Source organism: Carassius carassius, chromosome 4, assembly GCF_963082965.1.
Source record: "Carassius carassius chromosome 4, fCarCar2.1, whole genome shotgun sequence".
NCBI lineage: Eukaryota > Metazoa > Chordata > Actinopteri > Cypriniformes > Cyprinidae > Carassius > Carassius carassius.
Genome location: NC_081758.1, coordinates 28,313,047 through 28,335,291, shown reverse-complemented (window position 1 = coordinate 28,335,291; position 22,245 = coordinate 28,313,047). Strand labels below are relative to the sequence as shown.

At 38.5% G+C, this 22,245-nt stretch overlaps 1 protein-coding gene across 2 annotated transcripts in view; it reads left to right on the top strand.

Annotated features, from left to right (window-relative positions):
- The first annotated feature begins 5,268 nt into the window (after positions 1 to 5,268).
- Positions 5,269 to 22,245, top strand: part of LOC132139680 (sarcoplasmic/endoplasmic reticulum calcium ATPase 1-like) — an 82,096-nt gene continuing 65,119 nt past the window's right edge. For both annotated transcript variants that reach the window (XM_059548219.1, XM_059548220.1), the window contains exon 1: positions 5,269 to 5,849. In XM_059548219.1, the coding sequence (XP_059404202.1) occupies positions 5,732 to 5,849 (118 nt within the window). In that variant the 5' untranslated portion in view covers positions 5,269 to 5,731. The remainder of the gene's footprint in view (positions 5,850 to 22,245) is intronic.

The window sequence follows — 22,245 nt, the reverse complement described above, 5'->3', positions numbered from 1 at the left end:
CCTACAACCTTTTGCCCTGCTAACGCAATGCTCAACCACTGAGCCACAGGACCACTTCTTTTTTAAAGCAAAAAAAAAGAAGAAGTTTCCTCACGTGCAGGCTGAAGAAGAAGACACGAACACGCTCAGAACAGTTCAGACATTGCTGCTCAGTTTCTTGCACAGGCCGACCGTTTTTACACATCAATGTACATTTCTGATCTTATAGTCCACCTGAAATGTTCTAGGCCCTTAAGGTCATCAAACATTTTGTTGTTGACCGTCCCATGGGCACATTTGAAGTTTAAAAGAGATTATTATTTCTCTGTACTTTCTCTGTTATTTCTCCACGACTGTAAAACGTTCTGCCAGTACACATTAGGCTTTCATCCAATGTTGAATGTTTTAATCTTTGCTGAAAACATATATTTTCTTTCTGGCTTTTGGGTCAATGTAATTTTATTGATCAGGGTGTTCTCTTGCTAGTCTATCTGTTTTATTGTATTGTATTTTCTGTATTTTTAGTGTGTATTTGATTGTGACGAGTGGGGCGGGGCCGAGAGACGTGGGAACAGAGCGAGGCCGGTGGAGTGATTGGAGATGAGCGACACCTGCTCGACCCACCGGTCTCGAGTCCCACGGAGGGGATGGAAGGATATAAAACTGGAGCGACGACAGTGAATGACGAGAGAGGACCAGGCCTGGGTCTTAGTTTGTGTTTTGCTTTTTATTTGTGCGCGTCAGTCGTCCGTGAGGGGCTGACGCGCTGTTTTGTATTTCTTTTGTCATTATTAAATCTTATTTGATTGTCCGCCGGTTCCCGCCTCCTTCTTACCGATGATTATGGAGTTTTAATTTGTTACAGTGGTGCCGAAACCCGGGAGAAGGAGGCGGGAACCGGCGGACAATCAGCCCCTCACGGACGTCAGAGATGCTCAACCAAGGGGCCTCTGCAAATTTCCAAGGGGGGCCCAAAAATGATTTGATGTTTAAAATAAAACAAAAGCCTTAAAATAAGCTAAAACAACAAAAATTATATCACTTACTTTAATTTGTCCTCAATGTAATTATTTTAATAATAATAATAATATTATAATTAATTAGTTATTTATGTATGGACAGTCATAATTTCTGGAAAATTAAAAAAAAATTTCTGGAAAATTAAAGGGTTTGAGAAAGTTTGAAAGTCACTGCCCTAACCCTAACCCTAACTTTAACCTTAGTATCACATTCAAGTTAAGATTAACAATTTAATTGAGGTTCAACAAATAAAAAACAGATGCAATATGGATAAACAAATGATAAAGCTTGGCTTATTGAATATCAGATCCCTTTCTATGAAAACACTTTTTGTAAATAATATGATCACTGATCATAATATAGATGTGCTCTGTTTGACAGAAACCTGGCTAAAACCTGATGATTACATTATTTTAAATGAGTCCACCCCCCAAGATTACTGTTATAAACATGAGCCGTGTCTAAAAGGCAAAGGGGGAGGTGTTGCTTCAATTTATAACAAAGTTTTCAGGATTTCTCAGAGGACAGGCTTCAAGTATAACTCGTTTGAAGTAATGGTGCGTCATATAACATTATCCAGAGAAACAAATGTTAATGATAAATCCCGTTATGTTTGTACTGGCTACTGTATACAGGCCACCAGGGCACCATACAGACTTTATTAAAGAGTTTGGTGATTTTACATCTGAGTTAGTTCTGGCTGCAGATAAAGTTTTAATAGTTGGTGATTTTAATATCCATGTTGATAATGAAAAAGATGCATTGGGATCAGCATTTATAGACATTCTGAACCCTATTGGGGTTAGACAACACGTTTCAGGACCTACTCATTGTCGAAATCGTACTCTAGATTTTATACTGTCACATGGAATTGATGTTGATAGAGTTGAAATTATGCAGCCAAGTGATGATATCTCAGATCATTATTTAGTTTTGTGCAAACTTCATATAGCCAAAATTGTAAATTCTACTTCTTGTTACAAGTATGGTAGAACCATCACTTCTACCACAAAAGACTGCTTTTTAAGTTATCTTCCTGATGTATCCAAATTCCTTAGCATATCCAAAACCTCAGAACAACTTGATGATGTAACAGAAACTATGGACTCTCTCTTTTCTAGCACTTTAAATACAGTTGCTCCTTTACGCTTAAGGAAGGTTAAGGAAAACAGTTTGACACCATGGTATAATGAGCATACTCGCACCCTAAAGAGAGCAGCCTGAAAAATGGAGTGCAGCTGGAGGAAAACAAAACTAGAGGTATTTTGTATTGCTTGGCGGGAAAGTAACGTATCCTACAGAAAAGCATTAAAAACTGCTAGATCCGATTACTTTTCTTCTCTTTTAGAAGAAAACAAACATAACCCCAGTTATTTATTCAATACAGTGACTAAATTAACGAAAAATAAAGCCTTAACAAGTGTTGACATTTCCCAACATCACAGCAGTAATGACTTTCTGAACTACTTTAATTCTAAAATCGATACTATTAGAGATAAAATTGTAACCATTCAGCCGTCAGCTACAGTATCGCATCAGACAGTGCACTATAGACCCCCTGAGGAACAGTTCCACTCATTCTCTACTATAGGAGAGGAAGAATTGTATAAACTTGTTAAATCATCTAAACCAACAACATGTATGTTAGACCCTATACCATCTAAGCTCCTAAAAGAGGTGCTTCCAGAAGTCATAGATCCTCTTCTGACTATTATTCATTCCTCATTGTCATTAGGATATGTCCCCAAAACCTTCAAACTTCAAACCTTCAAACTGGCTGTTATTAAGCCTCTCATCAAAAAACCACAACTTGACCCCAAAGAACTAGTTAATTATAGACCAATCTCGAATCTCCCTTTTCTGTCCAAGATACTAGAAAAGGTGGTATCCTCACAATTATATTCCTTCTTAGAGAAAAATGGTATATGTGAGGATTTCCATCAGTTAGGAACCTAGGTGTGCTATTTGATCGCAATCTTTCCTTAGAAAGCCACGTTTCTAGCATTTGTAAAACTGCATTTTTCCATCTCAAAAATATATCTAAATTACGGCCTATGCTCTCAATGTCAAATGCAGAAATGTTAATCCATGCATTTATGACCTCAAGGTTAGATTATTGTAATGCTTTATTGGGTGGTTGTTCTGCACGCTTAGTAAACAAACTACAACTAGTCCAAAATGCAGCAGCAAGAGTTCTTACTTGAACCAGGAAGTATGACCATATTAGCCCGGTCCTGTCAACACTGCACTGGCTCGATCAAACATCGTATAGATTTTAAAATATTGCTTATTACTTATAAAGCCCTGAATGGTTTAGCACCTCAGTATTTGAATGAGCTGCTTTTACATTATAATCCTCTACGTCCGCTACGCTCTCAAAACTCAGGCAATTTGATAATACCTAGAATATCAAAATCAACTGCGGGCGGCAGATCCTTTTCCTATTTGGCGCCTAAACTCTGGAATAACCTACCTAACATTGTTTGGGAGGCAGACGCACTCTTGCAGTTTAAATCTAGATTAAAGACCCATCTCTTTAACCTGGCTTACACATAACATACTAATATGCTTTTAATATCCAAATCGGTTAAAGGATTTTTAGGCTGCATTAATTAGGTAAACCGGAACCGGGAACACTTCCCTTAACACCCTATGTACTTGCTACATCATTAGAAGAATGGCATCTACGCTAATATTTGTCTGTTTCTCTCTTGTTCCGAGGTCACCGTGGCCACCAGATCCAGTCTGTATCCAGATCAGAGGGTCACTGCAGTCACCCGGATCCAGTACGTATCCAGACCAGATGGTGGATCAGCACCTAGAAAGGACCTCTACTGCCCTGAAAGACAGCGGAGACCAGGACAACTAGAGCCCCAGATACAGATCCCCTGTAAAGACCTTGTCTCAAAGGAGCACCAGGACAAGACCACAGGAAACAGATGATTCTTTTGCATGATTTGACTTTGCTGCAGCCTGGAATTGAACTACTGGTTTCGTCTGGTCAGAGGAGAACTGGCCCCCCAACTGAGCCTGGTTTCTCCCAAGGTTTTTTTTCTCCATTCTGTCACCGATGGAGTTTCGGTTCCTTGCCGCTGTCGCCTCTGGCTTGCTTAGTTGGGGTCACTTCATTTACAGCGATATCATTGACTTGATTGCAAATAAATGCACAGACACTATTTAACTGAACAGAGATGACATCACTGAATTCAATGATGAACTGCCTTTAACTATCATTTTGCATTATTGACACTGTTTTCCTAATGAATGTGGTTCAGTTGCTTTGACGCAATGTATTTTGTTTAAAGCGCTATATAAATAAAGGTGACTTGACTTGACATTCTTATAAATAGCATCACTGTCACGATCCATGATATTTCTGAATAGAACTGAATCCAGGAAGTCTGAACGTTTCTTCATGCGACTGCTTGATTTAATTGACCAATGAAAATTGGCTTTGGGGCGTCATGACAGAGATGCAATGTGGTTCCTCTCAAAAGTACAATGTGAAAAGAGAACAGCAAGGACAGGGGGAGGTTGGTGGAACTGAACTTAGGTTCAAAAAAAAAAAAAAAAATCAAAAACCAAGTGTGAAAACAGTCTGAGAGGTGAAAAGCCAAGCCAGATGGGGTTGCCAGTTTAATTTGTGATGCCAGCTTTGACCCTACCATTACCTCATTTTCCAAAAGATCTTCTATCACTTCTGCAGGCAAGGATGATGTAACCTATAAAGTTTCTTGTTTTAACATGAGTTTAGCAGTGTATATTTCCTATATATAGGCTTTGCACAGGGACAGATGAAAAACTATGAGCTAGGAAAGAACTGGAGCACCTTGTTCTAAATCCATCTCCCCCATTGTGCAGTAAACTGTTTTCCTTGTGAGGCAGCACTCAGTGCTTTACATTTTTACGATGCTCTACAAGTGATTTTTTTATGATTTTTTTTAATTTGCAATATTAGTAAATGTTATGATTCAGATAAAAAGTAATAAGGTTATACAATCTAGCCTATAACTAATCTAAATCGCAAAAGGGTCCCCCCCCCTTACAAACTGTAAACACGTTATATTGATCAAAAGCATTCAGTAAACAAACTCAAAAGTCGTTTGCCAAAGGCTTCTCCATTGTGAATACTTGTTTCATATGTAATGGCCAGTTAATGGTTAATCTTCCAGATATATTAATCAGATTCAGAGGCAATCAACACAAGTTTGAGCTGTGACGGTTAGACAATCTCACAGATGACGCGCTGGGGGGAACTCTAGAGGCACCTCGACAGCTTCCTTCATCCGTGACAAACTGCTCACCGTTTCCTGACACGGAAATTAGGCTGGCGCAGTTCTCGATTACGGCGGTTTTTCTTTTTCATGCACACACCGACAACGTAAGCAGCCTTTCTCTTCTCTCAGGTAACGCGAGCCAATAAACGCTCCCGGACGGTGGCCAAACACGCGAGCTCACGGAAAAAGAGGCGGGAACCTCGCGCACCTTCAGAGGACGCGGAGCGAGTGCGCGCGCACTCACTGAGCTCGAGCACACACGGAGCAGCAGCTTCACGGGCTCAAACCGGCGGATTGCAGAAGGGGCAGGTGGACGTCTGCGCAGACTACCACCTCCACTTGGCGGTCTAAAAGCATCTCGGTGGAAATTTGGCCACTTCAGCCCTTCCGTGATCTCGGTGTCATTTGTCACCAATACATGCCGTTCAAGTGGTCGTAGTAAACCGTTCCTCGAGATGGAAAACGCCCACACTAAATCTGCATCAGAAGTTTTAGCAAACTTCGGTGTGAATGAAAACACTGGACTCACGTTGGAACAAGTGAAAATTAATTTCGAAAGATATGGACCAAACGGTGAGTAAGCACTCATGTATTTACCTGGCTGTTTCAAAGTGTTTACTCGTGGAGTAACATTACCGGTGGAGTCGAACATAACAAGAACACGCGTTTCCTACTGCTGAAGAAAGTTATTCTTTATCATCGTGTGCCTCGAAGGCTTTTATCTCGCTTAAATAAAAAAATAAATAAAATAAGAGAAGAGCAGCTTCCAGCTTGGTTCGGTCCACAGTGAAGTACATAGCTGATGAGATCTCTGAAATGATGGATTGTTATGCTGCAGCCTCTAAATTGTGGACTTTTAATGTGAGTAACCTTGACTTATAAGCACATATGATGCTTTGTTAAAAGCTTGTGCTATGCGAAAGTCAGGCATAAGAGGAAAAATGTAATTTCTTCATGTCATGGATAGTTTGTTAGGGTAATGTATATTCATATCTGAAGTCATATCTGTTCAGCCTTTCTCTCTTTTATGACATGGGACATTATGACCAACGAGACCGGCATTTTCCATTCACCCTCTTTTATGACCCTTAGTTTGAATTCAGGCAAATCCAAAGTGATTTGCGCTGTGTAATGTACCTGGCTGTGAGCCTCAGAGTGGAAAACCTTCTGTTGAGGTGGCTTACAGGACTGAGATGCAAGTGTCCACGTCCTGCAGGATTTAAGACACTCCTCCTTTTAAGGCACAAACTCACACACTCATTGAGCTGCAGATGTTTTTGGCTCAAAGGCATGTGCAGGGAATAGCCTTCCCTTTGAAAAGGAAATATTGTTTCAAGAGATAAAGGGCTAGATAATGTACCAGTGACCAGCATTATGGAACTTGTGAAACCTGTTTTCTACTTCCTCAGTGAGATTAAATTTTCACGTAGAAACAGTGCGCTTCGTGTTACTTTGCCCTACTACAGTTTGTTTCAGAGGAAACTTAAAAAGGTTTTTTTTTTTTTTTTTTTGTTACGTAAGACTGTACTGTACTAAAGTATTCTGTTGTGTTTCTTTAAGTCATGGCAGTTGCTCTGAAGAATAGAGGCACACGCCGTGGATCTAATAAGATAATCTTTACATTTCCATTTTATAATGATGAGGAGAATATATTTGCATTTTCTTTAAACCGTGCTGTTTTGACTTCAGTTACTCTGAACATTTTTTTTTTAAGTTTTTTAAAGCTGCAGTTTAGCTTTCCGTTGTTGCTTATCATATCAATCCCCATGACAGAATTTGCCCTTTGATGCACTTCTGCAACACTTTTGTTCATACAATAATATTCAGATTAGCACGGCAACACTTTCAAATGAACATACAGAAGATATTGTCTATCATTTCTAAAGAATGAGCTAGTGTCAGTGTGTGACAATGCATCAGTGATTAATAAAGGATCCCCATCGCGTCTGATCTCCCTGCAGACTCTGCTGCTGCATAAGCACAATGTCCCGTGACTTTCCACTTGGGTCGGTTAAAGTGACAGACTCACTAACCCATTACATACACACTCAGCAATACTCAACTTTTTAATCAGGCTGTCTCTGTTATAGGAATGCTCTCAGTAACCCCACGTTAGATATTTAAAGAAGGCTCTTCTTTAAGATGGACAAAGATTGTGTATGAATTGATCCAGAGGAAGCCACACAAATATGCAAGATACAATAGAGTGGATATTTGCGTAGTAGTTTGTGTCTGGCTTTATATGTTTTCTAATTTGATTTGGTTGAGACATCACAGCAGCCCTATGGCCGATGTTTACTCAATGGAAAATGTAACATCTTGTAGTCTCTCTCGCTTTGAGCTGTCAACTTCCTGTTTGATATGCATTTGTGCCGCAGGGAATACCCTTCCCTCACTGACCTTATTGCACCCAGTGTTTAACAGTGCTGTGAATAAGACTGTTAGTATTTTTGTGTGCGTATATTTGCTTTCTAAATGTATTCAGAAATGCATTTATTTAATCAGTTGTGTTATCTCAATTAGACGGTAAGCTTTAAAGTGACCGGTGTTGCTATGAAGAGTGATGCCTAACTTATTTGCCTGTGTTCTCTGATGCACTTTTTCTTTTCAAATTTAGTTTTCCCCTTTGTTTGTGTGCATTTTGTGCATGTAATTGAGTGCTTTTGTCCAAAGCCTGTGTGTTTGTTTTGTGTTGTTGTGTGGGTGGGAAATGCTCCAAACCCTTTTGAGATAATTCTGGCACGTTATTAATGCAGGCGGGCAGGAGGTTTTGTTTACCATTAAGCCATTAATCATTATTGTATATTAGCACCCACATGTTTTGTCCCCACTCAGAGGTAATTCTGACACAGACTGGATGATGTATCCAACATCAGAATTCATCAAAAATAAACATCCCCGATTCCTCTCTTTCTGTTCTTTAGGAAATTCCTTATAAAGTTAAAGCATGCTTTAAGATATAGCAACATTCCTTGTAATGATATATGACTAGAACTTCCTACAGACTTCAGCATAACATAACAATCAAGAGTACTGTATATACGGCAGTTGAATTTTTCACTGTTGGCTATATCTTTTAACGTCCTTAAAAGGAGTATTAGGGATAGTTCAGCTAATAATGAAAATTATTACTTTTTTTCTGTGGACCATAGAAGATATATTGAGAAATGTTTTGTTCATACGAATGGAAGTCAGTGGTAACCAAAACTGTTTGATTACCAGCATTCATCAGAATAGTTTCTTTATATTCTGCAAGAATGACATTCAAACAAAAATGACATGTGTGAGTAATGTTTTGCACATATTTTCTTATATTTACTTGATTCATTTTAATTAAAAAAATAATGCTTCCCGTGTGCAAGTTACACTGTCGACCATACTGTTTTAGTAAAATTAATTCCTTGACTTCGTCCAAGCAGTCAGCACAGAAGTTACTAGACTGTTTGCTTTTGGGCTGCATGTGCTGAATTGAGGTCATCTCTAGCATGTATTTTACCTGTGTACCAAAAGAGGCCAATGGTTAGATGCTGTTGTAACTGTGGTGGATTGAACCCTCTGGGGTTAAATTCATTGTCTGTTAGCTGGGTATGTGCTTCCCACAGAGTTATTGTGGTAGGGAGTAGAGAGGTTCACACTTTCTGTAATTAAAATTAGTGGTTATGACATGTGTTTATGATTGAATTTGTGGACTGTCCAGATTTTTTCCCATTTTTGTCCATCTTTTCAAACTCTTGGTAGATACTACTAAACACTAATGCCCTACACTGTTAAAACAGATTGTGTGTGTGTGTGTGTGTGTGTGTGTGAGATGCAGCTCTCTCATTTACAGCTGTGATCTAAAGGCCCTCTGTAAAAAGATGTTTGGGGTTTTGTTCTTTGTGGTGCATAGTCTTGCGTGCCTTGCTGAAGAGCATTTTGCGTGCAATTGTGCACATGCGTGTGTTTTTGTAAATCATACAGGCAGTTGGCGTGGATGGGTAACTGCTACTTAACACACACACACACACACACAACCACACACACACACACACACGATTGGCTAGCATGTAAACACCAGAAAGATACACACTGACCTGAGGCCAGTTTTAGAGGACCCTATTTATTTCACTGCTCTTTTGTCTCCCTCTCTAACAAAATGCCCTGTAATGGAGGTGCTTTCAAATAGTTGCATTTGTTTGGTATGGCATCTGTGAAACTGCAGACTTATGCTTGGTTGGTTTTGTTCCCTCCTTGTCAGAGTTCCCCAGTTACACCAGACCAGAATACTGAAATACCCATTAATCATACAACAGCTCTTTAGGCCTACTAATAATTGAACTGTGGGTTTGAATCAAAATGTAAGTTTTTTGTTGTTGTTGGATGTTATTTTATTTTTTAATGAGTACATGATTGTCTTGATTTCTCAGTTCTCTTTGTGGTTGGCCTCATGAAAACAAGCACTGAGTTCTAACTTCTGTAGGCCTTCTGTAGTATACACTACCATTCAAAAGTTTGGGGTCAGTGAGATTCATTATTGTTTTTAAAAGGAGTATTGTATAGGGTTGGGAATTAGGGTTGTGCCGATAGACGATTGTATCGTGTATCGACGATAGTCAGAGATATCGACATAAGCAGATTTCTCTGTCGATAATCAAGATGATAGGCTCATTCTCCTATTAATATATTAAATTATAATAATAATTAATATTTTATTTTTATTGGGCAGCCTATTTAGCGTTGTCACGGTACCAAAATTTCAATATTCGGTACCGATACCAGTGAAAATCCACGGTTCTCGGTACCAATTTCGGTACCAAAGCAAAACACAAAAATATGCTAATTAAAAATAAAAATAACTTTTTAGCACTAAAAATAAAACCAATGCCATTCTTTATACTTATTTACAACTGTGTTTAAAGTTTTTCTACAAGTTATATAATTATGAAAAACTTTTTTTGAAATTTAAACACATTTTATTTTTGGTAAATAAAGGGGATTTGCTATTAAAATTAAAACATGGAAGAAATATTGTGATTTATTTCTTTAAAAAATAAAGTATTATAATTTTTTCAACAGTAGTAGCAGTATCACATACATTTTACTAAATAATAGTAATATTTCTAGCACAATGCCTTGATGTAAAAATTAACTTTTAGGCCTAATGAATGCATATTTGTCATTTTAACTGAACTTAAGACTGGTGGTGATGCTTAAGATATTTTTGGTCATTGAGGGTTTCTGTAAAAAAATAGTAATAGATCATATTAATTATTATTAAAAGACAATACTACTACTAATTCTACTATCATACCAATGTATATACAATGCACTATGAATTGATGAGCAGCTGGGTTCATGAATATTAATCACGTTGTCTGCGTTCGGTCAAAATGATTTGCTGAAATCAAAACGGGGACGGTAAGAAATCAGCGCCAGCCAATGAATTTGCGCATTAGCTCCGCCCACTACCGGAGAAACCGGTATGTCTTCTGCTGGTTCGAAAAGAAATATGTATAATTCTATATGAACTCCATTATTTTGACTGGAGAAGACAACAAAGAATAGTTTACAGATAGCGTGTCGATTCAGCGTGGTAAGACTCTCGCTCTCTCTCTCTCTTTGCATGTGTGAGAAACAGCGCTATCAGTAAAGCGACGGTGAGTCGTGTGTCTTCACACAGAGTTTAAAGAGCATCAAATACAGGTGCGCTGTGCGTCCATTGAGATGAACTGAAAAGTTCAGATCGCTTGATGGAGAGAGAACTCTGAAGCTCAGATGCTGAAATTAATGCAAGCGTCATGTGCTTCGGTCTATGTAGTAAACAAACCTGCACGTATCTGCCATTCATTAATTCACACAGAGACGCGCAGAACACATAGCGCGGAAATCATAGCGCTGAACCGGGTTTGAACGGGACCTCGGTACTACCGGTACTTAAAGAAACCTGGTACCGTCACATAAATTTTTTTTTAGTACCGACTTGGTACCGAAGTACCGGGTCTTTTGACAACACTAAGCCTATTATAATTCGGCTATCAAACTGCCCAGCTATTTCACTTCAGCACCGCATTTCACGTACACACACACGCATGCACGCACGCACACACACACACACACACACACAGTACGCGCGCAAAAGACGATTAGAGCCTGTCTCTAAAGAAGTTGTAACGCTTTGACTCGGATAACTTGTTAAATCCATGAAATGAAAGAGATAGAAAACGAGGAGTTGGTGTCCCACACATTTAATGGCTGGTACACGGCAACGCGCTCTTCTCATACATGAGCGATTAACTCTTTCTTGGTGTTCCAAATAAAGTAAAGATGTAGAAGGACTATGTGAGAACTAGGGCTGCACGATATTGGGAAAAAATGACATTGCGATATTTTATTTTTCTGCGATATATATTGCGATATTTTTTCTTAAAAACAAAAATGGGGTGAGCACACTTACATTCTCATTTTAAACATCGACACCATCGTGTCAATTGATTAATATACACAAGGAAGAGAGAGCAAGACAGCGCTCGTGTTGTTTGAAAACGGCTCGCTCTCTCTCGGTCTCTCTCTCTCTCTCTCAATTCAATTCATATTGCTTTATTGGCATGACATACAAAGGTACATATTGCCAAAGCATTGTACATAGCAGAATAGAAACAAACAAAACAAAAATGCATTCATAAGAAAAAAAAATTACATGCAAAATAAATCCATATACATTTCTATAAACATTGATGGTACTTCTAATGTACTCTGTCTGTCTCTCTCGCACGCGCTCTCTCTCTCTCTCTCTGTGTCTCTCTCGCGCGCTCGCTCTCTCTGTCTCTCTCGTGCGCGGTCTCTCTCTCTCTCTGTGTCTCTCTCGCGCGCTCGCTCTCTATCCCTGTCTCTCTCGCGCGCTCGCTCTCTATCCCTGTCTCTCTCGCGCGCTCTCTCTCTCTTTCTCTCTCTGTCTCTCTCGCGCGCTCTCTCTCTCTGTCTCTCTCGCCCTCTCTGTCTCTCTCGCGCGCTCTCTCTGTCTCTCTCGCGCTCCCTCTCTCTCTGCCCTGTTAAACTTGCATGTGGTTTTCAGTCCTGTCAATTATAAACTTTCACTCTATGATGGTTAAGCTGTGCAATTAATCCGCGAATCACATTCGTCAAGGGCAGGGGAGTAGCTGGCCCGTACAGTTAATGAATAACGGATCAACTACGACAGCCTACATCGCACATCCTGCGATGTGACTATCGTGGATTATACATCGCGATATCGATGCTTAAACGACACATCGTGCAGCCCTAGTGAGAACCACTATGGATGATAAGTTCGCTCTGCCGTCTTGTTATTATTTTCATGCACACCGCACTATAATGTGATGCATGCAAAATTAATAGTTTTGACCATTACAAAGTCTCCATCCACAAACAGACGTACATCGTCTGCAGATGTAAGGATTTCATTGCACTTTAACAAGTAATCTGAACTACGTATATGTGCAGTATTTCACTAACTGAGTTTAATGCCACAGTTATGTTAGGATGCATCTCATTCTTGTTTCTGTGGCGGTGCGACGGTCTCGTCATGAGGCGCACGGTCCGGAGCGCTGTATGATTTGATGCAGCAGTTCAATTCAACTTTACTCCAAATATGTGAACTTACCTGTTTTTAATACTTTATATTTTACGTGTTCGTTTATGTCCAATATTAGTGTTAAACTGTTGGACTTTAAATGAAATCTACTATTTATTTTCACCGTTGACTGATTTTGCAGAACATTTAGACTGATAACTTCAAATAACTTCACGGCAAATTTGTCACAGGACGTGCGATATGACAGCTGCGTATGACTATATATGAACTAGCTGTTTTAAATACAGTATTTGTATAGTTAACGATAGTTTATCAGTATGTTTGAAAGAATATTTTTTCAATTATTGGTGATTCCATAGGCTCTCTCTCGCGCAACAGAGAGTCTCTCTCTTGCTCCACCCATACACAATAATATCGTGTATCGTCGATCTCACGGGGATCTGAAAAATGACCATATCGCCCAACACTAGTCAGTAGAGCTCATTAGGATTTAAAGCAAAATAGACAAAAATTTGCTTGCTAAAAACAGAGCTCATTTTGACAGGGTAAGAAAGGTGTTTTTTACACTACCATTGAGAAATTTTAAACAAAGTATGTTATAGACTTTTCATTAAGACCCTAAAGAGTCATATTAACTCATATCAAATGGGCATCCAATGACCCCTTTAAAAATAAAGTCATATTGATCCCAAATGTTTTTTACTGTTATATTTGACAAAGTCGTCCTGTCACGCCTTATATGTTGGCCACTAAGTTTTTTAATTTCATAATGAACTGGTTCAACAACCCTTAGCACACTGAATCATCTTCTGTAGGCCTACTGTATTAGAATAACCACAAGAAAATATCATCAGCTAGTGTGAACCAAAGAAAACACCCTTTGCCATCTCTACAAGTGGTAAATTTTTCCATTGTCTCGCTTAGCATCTAAAGTCATCTTTAAAGTTCACATTTGACCACATCAATTCTACTTTTACACATGCAATGTGCATTGAAATTTAGAGCAGTAAATTGCTGAGGTTTTTAAGTGTCATGTTGCATTGGTACAGCATTTTACTGTAAAAAACAAAACAAAAAAACACCTAACTCCAGCACACCTAATACCACACACAGAATCATAACAATGTAGAATATGTTGTCTCTTTTATATTTCTACAGTAGCTATTGGTTTTTATTTAATTTTTTTAACATGCTTCTTTCAGTCAAGGAAGTAAACTGAGGCTATAGCGCTATCATTAGCACATCTCGCGTGTGTGTATCTGTGTTTGTGATCTGCTTCTATCTTGTCCCTCAGCTCTCAGCTCTCATTCTCACCTCCCACTTCTGCTTACAGCATCACCTCTTTGTGGCAAACCACTCATTTGACTCAGCCTGTATGAGTGTAGTGTGTTTATTCATCATAACAAGTAGCTAGGTTGCATAGACTGCAAGAGAAAAAGTTCCTTTCTGTCTGTCTGATGTTTATGAATGAGTGTAAGTTAGGGATGCATTGATAGGATTTTTTTGGGGCCGATATCGATTTGAACAAACACTTATTGGCCGCTTCCGATATTCGTTACCCCTCTCTTATTTGAAATTGTGGCATTAACATAGTATTTTGATCATGTTTTAAATCAACAAAGTTCAAAAACACCTGCATTAAATTATACTAGCAGTATTATTGCTGCATTGTCAATTAATTTCTAATGAACATGGATTGGATCCTTTTAACATTCAGCAGGCCTACTTAAATACAACAGAACAAAGGTACATATTAAACAAACAGTGCTTTTAGGTAGGTTTAACAGTTTTTAGGTAAACAAATGTAAAATAACTCTTTACTGTATAAATTATCCTTTATTGTAACAGACTTTATTATGATTAATATTATAATTTGTTTTTCTATACATTTTAATATTTTTGTAAGTGTAGCGATGTATGAGGTCTCCTTTACTAAGGCGGGACTTTTATTTTGAAGGGATTTCTAATCTACAGCGTTATATAAGTAATTAAAGCATGCAGTTCTACGGATTTAAAGTTTGTCAGCTTATTAAGCACCCCCGAAAAGGTTTTTCTGTGTAATTCACTGCATGTTGATGATAATGCAACTTCAGTGATGATGCAACAAGTTTAATGTGCACTTCTCGTGCTGTGTTTTGTTTAGCTCTTATGGTGATTTATTTTGGAATGAAAAAGGAGGCAATAAACTTAATAAAACATCAGTAAATTCAGATGAGGTCCGCTACACTTATGAAAGTTACAAAAGTTATTTAGTCAAGAATAGTGTGCAATCTTTTGTTATTTGATTAGCATTAAAGTGCAGACTGCAGTGCTAGGATTATGCAACAGATATTATACAGCTCAGTGCCTTCCCACAGTTAATCAATAAACCATTGGTTTGTTATATCTTCATTTTTTCTTATATATCCGATATGCAGATGGTTGTAAATTGAGGAAATATCAGCCAATAAATATCAGTGGCTGATACATCGGTGCATCCCTAGTGTAAGTGCATGTATTTTTGCAGACATGGTTCTTGGGCTGCACGATATTGGGAAAAAATGACATTGCGATTTTTTATTTTTCTGCGATATATATTGCGATATTTTTTCTTACAAACAAAAATGGGGTGAGCACACTTACATTCTCATTTTAAATGATTTAAACATCGACACCATCGCGACAATTGATTAATATGCGGGAGGGAGAGAGAGCAAGACAGCGCTCCTGTTGTTTGAAGACGGCTCGCTCTCTTTCTGTCTCTCTCGCGCGCGCTCTCTCTCTCTCTGTCTCTCTCGCGCACGCTCTCTCTCTCTCTGTCTCTCTCGCGCACGCTCTCTCTCTCTCTGTCTCTCTCGCGCACGCTCTCTCTCTGTCTCTCTCGCGCACGCTCTCTGTCTCTCTCGCGCGCTCTCTCTCTGTCTCTCTCGCGCTTGCTCTCTGTCTCTCTCGCGCACGCTCTCTCTCTGTCTCTCTCGCGCGCGCGCTCTCTCTCCCTCTCTCTCTCTCTCGCGCGCTCTCTCTCTCTGTGTCTCTCTCACGCTCTCTCTCTCTCTGCCCTGTTAAACTTGCATGTGGTTTTCAGTCCTGTCAATTATAAACTTTCACTCTATGATGGTTAAGCTGTGCAATTAATCTGCGAATCACATTCGTCAAGGGCCGGGGAGCAGCTGGCCCGTACAGTTAATGAATAACAGATCAACTACGACAGCCTACATCACACATCCTGCGATGTGACTATCGTGGATTCGTACATCGCGATATCGATGCTTAAACGACACATCGTGCAGCCCTACATGGTTCTGTCTTTTAAGTTGTTGTATTTTCCAAGATTTGTAGGTCAGGTAGAAGAAAGAAAATGAGTTAAGAGTTGTAGCTCAGCTGATTTAAGCCTGCGAAGGTAACCCAGGAAATATCCATCACTGTTCAAGACTTTAACTCTCGCTACAAACATATACAGGGCATTCTTCAATAGATAGTGTAGCCAAAAATGAAAATTCTGGAAAAACCGGTAAAAAGGAACTGGAAAAAATGTAGGAAGATGTGAGTTCTTTTAACTTAAGCGCCTCATTTTTAGAATGCTGTTTCATGCATGAGACGCTGCAAGAGATGCGAGCGCAACAGTCAGACACATCCATGTTCACGTAGAAAACACAATGGAAAAGCAGCGTAATCTAATCAAGTCCTGTTAAGCACTATTACTGTATGTCTGAAATTTCATGATTGCATCATGATGACAAGCTGAAAGCTGCTGTTCATTGTTTTTACAGAACATTCATAGTTATAGTCTACTGGTGTTATACCTTCAACCGTTTTGAATTTAAATAACTTGGACTTTTGAGATTTTAATATTTTTAAAGCAATTTCCTTGTAATATTTCTGAACATATGTATAAGACAAGTTTGTACAAGATGTTGTTGTATTTCATGCATCTTTTTTTTTACGTATTAAGATATCTTTTTAAAGATATATTTATCAAATTTATCAGAGGGTTGAAAAGTTACTTGAATCATGTTGTAGTTCAGGGATGGAAATTGGCACCCGCCACCAGCCAAATGCGGGTGATTTTGTGTTGTGGCAGGTAAACTCGCTTCACTTACCGGCCACCGTGGCGGGTAAATAAAAATAGCATATTGTTTCACCCAGCCGGTGGACACAAAAGTTAATTTCCATCCCTGGTGTGTGTACAACACGCAATAAAGTGTAATATCATCCGAAGCAGCTCCGTGGAGAAAGGCGGTGTAAACCGGGCTCGAAACGGCGGCGTTGTTCCCAGTACAGTGTTTGCAGCTGAAGTTAGTGCCGATGGCGGAGTGATGTATTTGTTGGTTATTTACAGTACGTTTTATAGCACACGCCCATGATATACAACATGGGTCACCAAACTAAGGCCCGCGGGCCGACTCAGCCCCCCCCCCTTTGACCGGCCCCCCAGCCCCTCTGCCCCCCACTACTTGAACCGGCCCTATGAGGCAATCCCCAAAAGTCATCATTATTATTAATATTATTATTAATATCAACAGGCCTACCTATAATTTATAATTTCACTCACCTTTGCCAGTGTCAGTCACCTCAACTAGGCAGATGTTTCATACCCTGACAACTTTGATGTTATTTTTATTAGAAAATAAATAAATGGAATATCTGTGGTATTTCAAATTAAAACAAAGTGTAAAGACTCGATTACTACTTTTGCAAACCACTAGTAAAGATAAACAAATATGTGCCAGGAATCAAGTGTTGATATAGATGTGTAGATATAGTAGTGGGGATGGCTGTGCCAGGCTAGTAATCTCTACTACACAATGAGGCCTGCTGGTGGTCACTTTGATCAGGGTCATACAATTCTATGTTATATAGCTGGCCCGGCCTGGCCCGCCATCACAGTCAGGAACGATAATTTGGCCCCCAGAGAAAAAAAGTTTGGTGACCCCTGATATACAAGATCGCGTGAAGAGTTGAATTTGTTACTGCGCACAAATTTCCGCATACTGTCAATCCTCTGTCAAACCCCGGTAAGATCATTCTCCTCCAGCATTCTGTGACATTTTAGATTTTATGGACAGTTTGTGTTTCTCTAATATTGTCTTTAACGGCATAATAAGCAAACTAACAAACAGTATTATTGGTCGCGTGTCTAATAACTGTTGTCCGGGGGATGCATTTTATTTCCAGTCTTCAAGTACTTTTTCAGAAGTTAGAAGATGTTACGCTGCTCATTTTTGTTTGTAGAAACAACATTGTATCGCTACACATGTTTGACAGCTCTGGCGTGACGAGACTCGTAAAAACGAGGTATTAAAAATGCTGTGCGTTCGTTTTTCGATGGCGTAAACGTTTGCGAGCCGAGATTTCTTTCAGTGATACAGTGTTGAACAGGGGACTTTTCCCCACGTGTTCCCTCAACCACAAAAAACAAAACAAAAAAACACTTATACTGGTGAATCCTTTCCTTTGGAATTAAATACAACATTATTAATGTGCACAAAAACTGTTTAGAATATCGCTAAAATGTTTCTGTGCATTAAAAAAGTTCAGTGCAGTGTATCATCTGGTTGGGCTACCAAGTTGAGAGAATGAGCTGCTTCAGCAAGAGTCTGCTCTTTCAAAACCTAGTAAGCTGCCTAGATAGGCAGCATTTGAGCATCACTGAAAGAGAAAATGTTAGTATTTCATTGAGACTTGAGATTAAATAAACTGCATAAGTATTGTAGACCTTGTAGTATTAATTTTCACATGCAGTTACACATTGTTGGTTAAAAACAAGAAAGTGGCTAGTAGTGTTGTCAAAAGACCCGGTACTTCGGTACCAGGTTTCTTTAAGTACCGGTAGTACCGAGGTCCCGTTAAAACCCGGTTCAGCCATAGACAATAAAAGAAAGGGTTCAGCGCTATGATTTCCGCGAAGCAGAAAACGAGGACGGAATCTCAAAATCCAGTCATGAAAATGAAACTTACATTTTAATATGGACAGTCATGGAATTTGTCAAAGTTAGCATACATTAATCAAATCAAATCTCCATATGGACCAGTATCTGTAAATGTTAAGCCGCAAAAGTTGTTTGAAATATGAATCCGTGTTCTGCGCGTCTCTGTGTGAATTAATGAATGGCAGAGACGTGCGGGTTTGTTTACTACATAGACTGAAGCGCATGACGCTTGCATTAATTTCAGCATCTGAGCTTCAGAGTTCTCTCTCAATCAAGCGATCTGAACTTTTCAGTTGATCTCAATGGATGTATTTGATGCTCTGTAAACTTTTTGTGAAGGCGCACGACTCAGCGTCGCTTTACTGATAGCGCTGTTTTTCACACATGCAAAGAGAGAGAGAGCGAGAGTCTTACCACGCTGAATCGACACGCTATATGTATACTATTCTTTGTTGTCTTCTCCTGTCAAAATAATGGAGTTCATTTAGAATTATTCATTCATTTTCGAACAAGCAGAAGACATACCGGTTTCTCCGGTAGTGGGCGGAGCTAATGCGCAAATGGCAATTTCATTGGCTGGCGCTGATCTCTAACCGTCCCTGTTTTGATTTCAGCAAATCATTTTGACCGAACGCAGACAACGTGATTAATATTCAATTAGCCCAGCAGCTCATCAATTCATAGTGCATTGTATATACATTAGTATGATAGTAGAATTAGTAGTAGTATTATCAATACTCAAATGACAAATATGCATTCATTAGGCCTAAAAGTTAATTTTTACATAAAGGCATTGTGCTAGAAATATTACTATTATTTAGTAAAATGTATGATACTGCTACTGTTGAAAAAAATTATAAAACTTTATTTTTTCAAGAAATAAATCACAATATTTCTTCCATGTTTTAATTTTAATAGCAAATCACCTTTATTTACCAAAAATAAAATGTTTAAATTTCATAAATTAAAAGACAAATTAAATTTGGGTGAAACTTGTTTACTGTTTTTCATAATTATATAACTTGTAGAAAAACTTTAAACACAATTGTAAATAAGTATAAAGAATGGCATTGGTTTTATTTTTAGAGCTAAAAAGTTATTTTTTTTTATTAGCATATTTTTGTGTTTTGCTTTGGTACCGAAATTGGTACCGAGAACCCTGGATTTTCACTGGTATCGGTACCGAATACTGAAATTTTGGTACCGTGACAACACTAGTGGCTAGTAAAAACATTGAGTGGCTGGTAGATTTTGAATATCCACCAGCCACAGTGGCCGGTGGACAAAAAAGATAATTTCCATCCCTGTTGTAGTTATTTTAAGACTAATTAAAAAACATTAAAAAACAAGATTAGATTTTATTTAGCTATATCTCCCAGCCCTACATGTATGACTTTTTCTTCTGTGGAGCATAAAAGAAGATATTTTGAGAAATGTCCAACCTGGAAGTCAGTGGTCACCAAAATGTTTGCTCACCAACAATCTGATTAATATGTTTTTCTGTGTTCTGCAAAAGATATTCATAAATCTTTGGAAGAACATGAAAGTGAGTAAATGATGACAAAGTTAAAAAATTTTGGGTGAATTATCCCTTTAAGACCCATCAGTCAGCTAGTCATTCAGGCAGTTGACGTATTCGCTACGCTGTACTTGATGCGCTTTGTTTTTAAACGGAAATATCCAAAAAAACATTTCCCTGAGTGAGAAATGATTTATGTTGTGTGTGTATGTGTGTTTCAGATAGGGAAGGTTATTCTGTTAAAACCGAGTATCACTGTGAGTGATGTATGTTGCTGTACAGTGTCAGTGGAAACTTTGTGTGAGACCAGAGCTTCCCCTTCAGAGAGAAACAGTGTTGTTATGAAAACCAGTAACAATGCTTCGAGCTGGCTATGAAGTAGATAATTAAATAACATTAAATATGAAATGTAAATTTAGTGTGTGTGTGAGAATAGTTACACATGTATTCTAGGTGTGCTTAAATGATTTTGAGGTATATTTAATAACATTGGTTTACAGTAACTCTGTTTATGTCAGTAACCGGGTATTATTAAACCCAATGTGAACTATAAATAGAACCCTTTTGCTTATGTTTTATGTGAGATTAATGATCATCTCACATGAAATGAAAGAAAATTTGCCAAGTGGCCTTCTAATATCGCTGTTTCTAGTGAGCAGTGTATCATTCTTCCCTCCCTTTTTCCCCTTTTTTTTGCTATGAGGAAACCTCTTTGAAGTTGTGATGAGTCAGATGGTTACATCCCTGTATTCCTCACTCATAATTTTATTTTCCATACGCTTGATACTATGCAATAAAACTATAACTGAGTGTTGTGCATGGAAAATGGATAATAGGATGCTCACTAGACTGATGATGTTGACTCATAGGAACAGTCATACTGTACATACCTGTACAGTGGCAAAGTGACTTGAACTTATTCTCATTTTTAGTGAGAGTTGGCAGTGTCTGTCTAGCAGTGTGAGTAAAAGCAACCGTTGGTGATGCAACAAGTTGAGCAGAGTTGAACTTCATGCAAATGAGTAGCCACTTCCCATGGTGGAACGGACGCAGCAGCTCACATGATACACCGCCGTCTACAGTTGGAGTAGGAATGGTTAAAAAACAACAACAACAGAGACCTGGCAACCTCCTTAATCAAAAGTTGTCCTGCAGTCATACAAATCACAAATGAGTGGATTATTAGTGATTTATTCACAATAATCGACAGGTACACTTTCAGTGACTTTAAAGTGTCTTTTTGGCGGTAGTTTTCGTCATGACAAAAGCAAATAACTCGACTACATTAGAATTCCTTCCAAGTTATTCTGAGAAGCTTAATGACTGCTTTGTAAATGCCACGTAAAGCAAGGAATTATTTTCTGTCTTTAATGATCATAAGACTTTGTTCACATGAATTCAGACAGTGCCTTTATATATTGAGAGTCACTTCTGATTTGTAGTACTATAGTGTTGTTGTGATAATTGAAGTGGCTATAAATCAAGAGTATGACTAGGATTTGTGTTGCATAACATTTATTTTGGGTGAATGTTGACAGAGATGTTGTTCCAGCCATATCCACGAGCCAGGTGGTCATGGCAACTATTCTTAAAACTGAAAGTTTCCGTGGTTGAAAGAGACAGAAACTGATGGAAACAGAAAAAGTAGATCTGAAACCTCATCTGTAATTTTGCTTGCCATAATATGTGTTTATTTATGTTTTGAACAAATGTAATAAATCCCTAACTCACGAATATTAAACGTTTGCTGTATTGCAGTGTTTCAGCTATGGATTTAATAATACTTAAGTGCATTCGCCATGTTAAAAAAGTTGTGTGCTTTTCTGAGGAATCTAACCTTTTGTATGGTGGACAATAAATAAGGCAAAAAAAGACCCATAGGCTTGCATTTAGAGGAGGGACTTGAATCATTTGTAGAGACCAGAATACAGACTTTATAGGAGAAAAGGCTAGAGATTTTCATAGATGGTGGATTTTTTTGGTGGTTAGTAT